Source organism: Osmerus eperlanus, chromosome 23, assembly GCF_963692335.1.
Source record: "Osmerus eperlanus chromosome 23, fOsmEpe2.1, whole genome shotgun sequence".
Taxonomy (NCBI): domain Eukaryota; kingdom Metazoa; phylum Chordata; class Actinopteri; order Osmeriformes; family Osmeridae; genus Osmerus; species Osmerus eperlanus.
The window spans coordinates 9,277,095-9,282,690 of NC_085040.1; the positions used below are offsets into that span (position 1 = coordinate 9,277,095).

A 5,596-nucleotide genomic window follows, 5' to 3' on the forward strand; every position below is an offset into this window, starting at 1 on the left:
CATCCCTAATCATATCTTCAAAAAAGTTGGTGGACTTTTTTTTTGGAAATGATCATTTGTTCACAATTTCTCTCCTCATAAAGCATTGCTCTGGAACAATATCGATGTCACTACTAAAGGTAAATATTTGTTTTTGCCTAAATGGCATCAGAAGGGTATCTCATATGTTGTCCAACTGTTTGATAGGTCTGGTACCTATCAGGACCATAGGTTCTATGGTCAATTTATAACTGTGAACAAATTTCCCATTCTACCTAAATCATTTAAATCTGTACTTTGTGTTATTCCCTCTGATTTAACACAACTTAGAACCATTTGAGTCATGAGACCGTCGAACTTCGCTTACCCTTATTCATTCTAGATGGATTCGAAATTACAGACAGACGATGCAACAATGAACATGTACGAAATATCTTTCAAAAAACAAATAAAATAATCCCTAAAAGTTATTTTTTTTGGAGAACACATATTGGAGACAAAATACTACATAAAATGTACCCTGTTAATGTAACTCTATGTTTTCAGACACCAGCAGTTATTGTACCTTTTGTATATCTGGAGAGCAGAGCCGGACAGTAACGGAGTACATTTACTTGAGTACAGTACTTAAGTACAATTTTGAGGGATCTGTACTTTACTCGAGTATCATTCTTGGGGAGTACTCACGACTTTACTCAAGTACATTTGAGAGGCAAATATTGTACTCTTTACTCCGCTACATTTCTATCCATAACCGTGAGTAGACGTTACTTCAAATATTATTTATTTTTTTAAATCCTCAATTTGTCGTTTCCCTCTCAAACGTGATTGGATTGTGCAGGCACCACTGATTGGGACAGCCAATCAGCAATCACCTTCAGTTTTCCGCCAAAGTCAACTGTCAGATTAGATGAGAGACGTTAACCATGGACGAAACAATGGAAGAAGACGAAGCAGGTCCATCCCGGGAATGTGTTAACCCGTGGCCCCACCTCGCCAGCCTATTTAAATTTTCCGAACAAGTGAATGATAGTTTTCGTTTCAAGTGTTTGCTCTGTTTACCAAAACAGAACTTCATCACCACCTACAAAAATTCATCCTCCAACTTGCGGAAGCATGTCAAGGTAGTACATTCAACTTCCTTAAATTTCTAAGCTAGATTCTAGCTACAGGAAAGTGCACTAAATGATTGTAAAAAGCTGCATTATCGCATCTAGCCATTCTCGGTTACGTTTGAGTAGTCGAAGCCACATGCACCCGCCAATTTGCCACCTGTAGCTAGCCATTCAGATAGCTAACTTTAGCCTGACAATAGTTAGCATAAGCCGAGGCAAGCTAATCGTGTAACACAGATAATCAACTTAAGTCCTTTCAGCTTCATGTTTTGACATGCCCCTGACAAATAGAAAGAACATACAGTGTATCTTTTCTAGTCTAAGATCGAGTATGAAACGTCTTTTTTACCATACAAAAGTAAAAGCCTAATTAGTTCAGTCGTTGACTATGCTAGTTGCAAGCAGGGCATTTCAGCTCTCTTGTTTCACCGGAGTGAATAACTAGAGCTAGCCCTACAGTTTAGTCTAAGGGGCTATTTGGCTTTTTAAAAAGTAACAGTTCAGCTGGCCTAGACAGGATTACAATAGTGTTTGAATACATGAGAGATATTCTACCCAAAGTCTTGTATTTGCCTGACCTAATATTGCAGGACTTGTTAGAAAGACAGAAGCACCTAAATACTTTGCTCTACCGGAATCTACAGCGAGCTAGCAAGACCGCGCACACGAAACAGACGTGCTCCAAACCGCGTTAGCATTTGTGTAGCGCGCGCACGACAGAGAGGGAGAGGGACCTAGAGACTGTGCGTGTGTGTGGCAGTGTGCATGTGTGCCTCAGTAGCATCCTGATTATATGGATATTTGCCGCGGGGCGAGGGCTTCAATTACCTCTCTCTTTTTTGACTATACATGTGTTTGCATCCGTTTGCTGGTCCCCGTAAATTAAAGTTAGTTGCACCAGTAAAACCAATTAAAAAGTTAGACTGGAGCCATTGGAAAATTATGAACAACCAGCACTTCATAATTAATAATACTGCTATGTAGACTACATGATGGGTATCTTTTCTAATATTTATTAGTTTTTTATAGTGTAAACTGAAATATTATACTGTGTTTTACAGAGAAGGCATGAGACACATCTGGAGGAATACTGTCAACTGACTTCAACAGCCTGCAAGAGGCCATCAGAAGGTGGAACAGGCTTCAAGGCGAAGCAACTGAAGCTGTTGGAGACCAAGCAGGTGTCTCAGAAGACGGTTGATCGGGCTATCCTCCGCTTCATCGTTCAAGGTCTCCAGCCCCTCTCCCTGCTTGAGAAACCATCCTTTCAAGACCTTATTGTAGAATTGCAACCGAGAAGTGCTGTCATGTCCCGCACAACTGTGCGGCGTAAGATTGATTCAGCTACATCTAAAATGAAAGAAAGTCTCAAGAAAGAAATGAAAAAGGTACCATACATTGCCACCACTACTAATTGTTGGACGGCCAGGAGAAGGAGCTTTATAGGTGTAACAGCCCACTGGCTCGATCCTTGCAGTTTTGAACGCCGTTCAGCTGCCCTTGCTTGCCGTCAACTGAGGGGCTCCCACACATTCGATGCCTTGGCAGCTGTTTTGACCGACATTCATGCAGAGTATGAAATAAGTCTAAAGGTTGTTAGAACTACAACAGACAACGGGTCGAATTTCGTCAACGCGTTCTGCATCTTTGGTCAGCAGGACGAAAATAACAATGAAGAGTTAGTTGCAGAAGGCACAATCGAAGAAGAAGTAGGAGAAGATTGTGATGCATCTGATGGTGAAGAAGAGGTGGAACTCATTGATGTGGAAGCCATTCTGGAGGAAGATGATGGGCTTCAGTATCAGCTGCCGAAACATCATCGGTGTGCATGTCACTTACTAATTTAGTTTCCACAGTCGATGTTGATCGGGCTAATATGACAGAAGCTTACAAGAAATTGTCCAGATCAGCCTTTTCTAAGTGTCAGGCACTCTGGAATAAAGCATCGAAGTCTCCTCAAAATGCAGAGCTTATAGAGGAACACTGTAAGCTTCACTTGGTACAGCCTAATTCAACTCGATGGAACTCGTCTTTCATGGCCGTGGAACGTGTGGTCAGAATCATTAGAGACCAAGGACAGGGGTCTCTGAGAACAGTCTGTGCTGCACTCAATGTTCCAATGTAAGTAGCTTATGTTAATGTATAATTGTGTTCTTAATTTGTTAGAATAATGCTTACCACATTATCTTCTGTAGGTACATAAACAAATTAATAAATGTCCAGCATTGCACAGTGGTTCTGTATACATTTTGTTGAAATATGTGTTTGTTTATTTTCTTCTGTTTCTATTAGGTACAGTCCGGCTGACATAGCCTTTTTAGGGGAATATGTCACCACCATGAGTCCAGTTGCGAAGTCCTTGAACATACTACAAGGTGAAGTCAACGTTCAGATGGGCTGGCTGCTCCCGACAATCACCACCCTCACAACCAAGCTTGAAAAGTCCAGACCGTCACTCAGATTTTGCAAGCCACTTGTTGATGCTCTTCTTGAAGGTTTGAGGAAGCGGTTTGAGAGCATGATGTCAGAGCCAGAGCTAATTGCAGCAGCCATACTTGTTCCAAGGTTCAAAACCTCCTGGACCAGCAATGACACAGTCCTACAGCTTGGTAAGGAAAACGTTTTTTTTGTTTGTTTGCTTGTTTTTTCAAAAACCTTTACATCCAACAATGATTCTATGCAGTTGCTTACTTAGAGTAATAATAACAAAAATGTGTGTTTGTTGGTGTGATTCTGCTGTTTCTAATCAAGGCCTTAGTTACATCAAGACACATCTGCCAGAACACGATGAAGGTCTTCGGTCTCCTGGTACCACAGCATCCTCTTCTGATGAAGATGATGACTTCTTCTCCAATGTCAAGCAGACACATTCCCATGAGATAAGTAAGCAACTTGATGGATACCTAGCCGCTACAGCTGATGGAGTGAATACACTGGCCCCCTATCCAGCTGTGCGTAACCTCTCACTAAAGCTCAACACAGCCCTGCCAGCTTCAGCAGCGTGTGAAAGGCTTTTTAGCATTGCCGGTTTGCTTTTCACCCCAAGAAGGGGATCAATTCATTCACAGAATTTTGAGAACCAACTTCTCCTCAAGTTGAACAAGGACTTCATGACATTTGATTGAACTGAAGTACAGTACACACACACACACACAAAATGTCCTGTGCTACTTCCACACACACACACCCACACACCCAAATCCTGTGCTACTTCCACACATACACACACACACACATACTGGTGTTGGTGAATTAGAGGGACAATTTTTTCATACCCGTTTTTTGCAACACTAAACGGACACCTCTTTCCATTTATGCTAGAAAGATGTAGTAAATCTTCAAAAGTTTGAGCCATACAACACAAATCTCACTTCAAAATGTAGATACACACATCAGAACTCAAGATACAACAACCTGACGCAATGCTGTATTAAGAGGACAAAAGATAATGAGGTACTTAGCTCCGCCCATGACACAAAGAGTAATTGCCAGGACCAAATTTATTTATCAGGACCATACACATGCACAAACGTTACGTTTCTGTGTATTAAAAAGGCCAAACATGGATAAATGGAATATGAATAAACAGAAAGTATTAGACTGGATTTTACAGCGCCTTCACTAACCCTGCGTGTCCACTACAGCGGAGCGGGCGGCGCGTTGGTGTCGGCTTTCAATTCATTTTCAATGAAACCGGGCGTTGACGCTCCCAATGCCCTACGCAAGCGTCAACGCCCAATTTCATTGGAAATGAATTGGAAGCCGACACCAACGCGCCGCTCCGCTGTAGTTGACACGCACCGTAAGTATCAGAGCAACAGAATCCTATTTGTGAACAGAAAGGAACATTTATAAATGGCAAAATGAAATTATGCATGTCTACTGTTAAATAAAACAGACATATTAAACAAACAAATTGAGTTAACAAGATGAACGTACCCATTGTCTCACAGTAAAAATAAAACTGAATGTTTTTGTATGGACAGTACAGTAACCGATCCACACCAAACAATATATACTGTAAAATGTTTATATATTCTGTTGAACAGCCAGTTTGCCATTATAACTGGAACACGGTCAGCCCTCCTCCTGCCTCCACAAGATGAAATATTTAAATTGTCCACCAGTGATATCATCAGAACACAGAGATTACTTCTGGTCTCACCCTTAATATCCCATGTGTCCTGATGATATCACTGATGGACAATTCATCACATTCCCATATTCTATCCAGGATTTTCTTTTCTTTTCAAAGTTACGCCCCGATTCCTTACAAAATCCCTTATGTTTTGAATAGAGCGACCAGCCAGAGCAGGATCTTCAGCCTTCTTGCATTCAATCATAGTGGCCAGTTTCCCTTTTTTGATGTGTTCGCCAAAATGTCTCATGACTGCGGCAACCTCCATGGGAGACCATAGATGCTTTTTTGCTCTCCTGGCACTTTCCAGAGATACTAGAAAAAAGACAAATAAATCATTAATGGAAAAAAACTCCACTGTAAA

General features: G+C 41.2%; 1 protein-coding gene across 1 annotated transcript; it reads left to right on the forward strand.

Moving 5' to 3' along the window:
* The first annotated feature begins 593 nt into the window (after positions 1-593).
* Positions 594-4,316, forward strand: LOC134010055 (uncharacterized). The gene is made up of 6 exons (XM_062449920.1): positions 594-1,103; positions 2,156-2,916; positions 3,153-3,215; positions 3,387-3,469; positions 3,590-3,703; positions 3,846-4,316. Exons 1-6 carry the CDS (start codon positions 906-908, stop codon positions 4,217-4,219), a joined length of 1,593 nt encoding a protein of 530 aa, XP_062305904.1. The 5' UTR covers positions 594-905; the 3' UTR covers positions 4,220-4,316.
* The last annotated feature ends 1,280 nt before the right edge of the window (positions 4,317-5,596 follow it).

Coding starts and splice junctions, on each gene's coding strand:
- LOC134010055 (XM_062449920.1), top strand. CDS start 906: ATGGACGAAACAATGGAAGAAGACGAAGCAGGTCCATCCCGGGAATGT. Junction 3,216..3,386: donor GCTGCACTCAATGTTCCAAT/GTAAGTAGCTTA, acceptor TGTTTCTATTAG/GTACAGTCCGGCTGACATAG. Junction 3,704..3,845: donor TGACACAGTCCTACAGCTTG/GTAAGGAAAACG, acceptor TTTCTAATCAAG/GCCTTAGTTACATCAAGACA.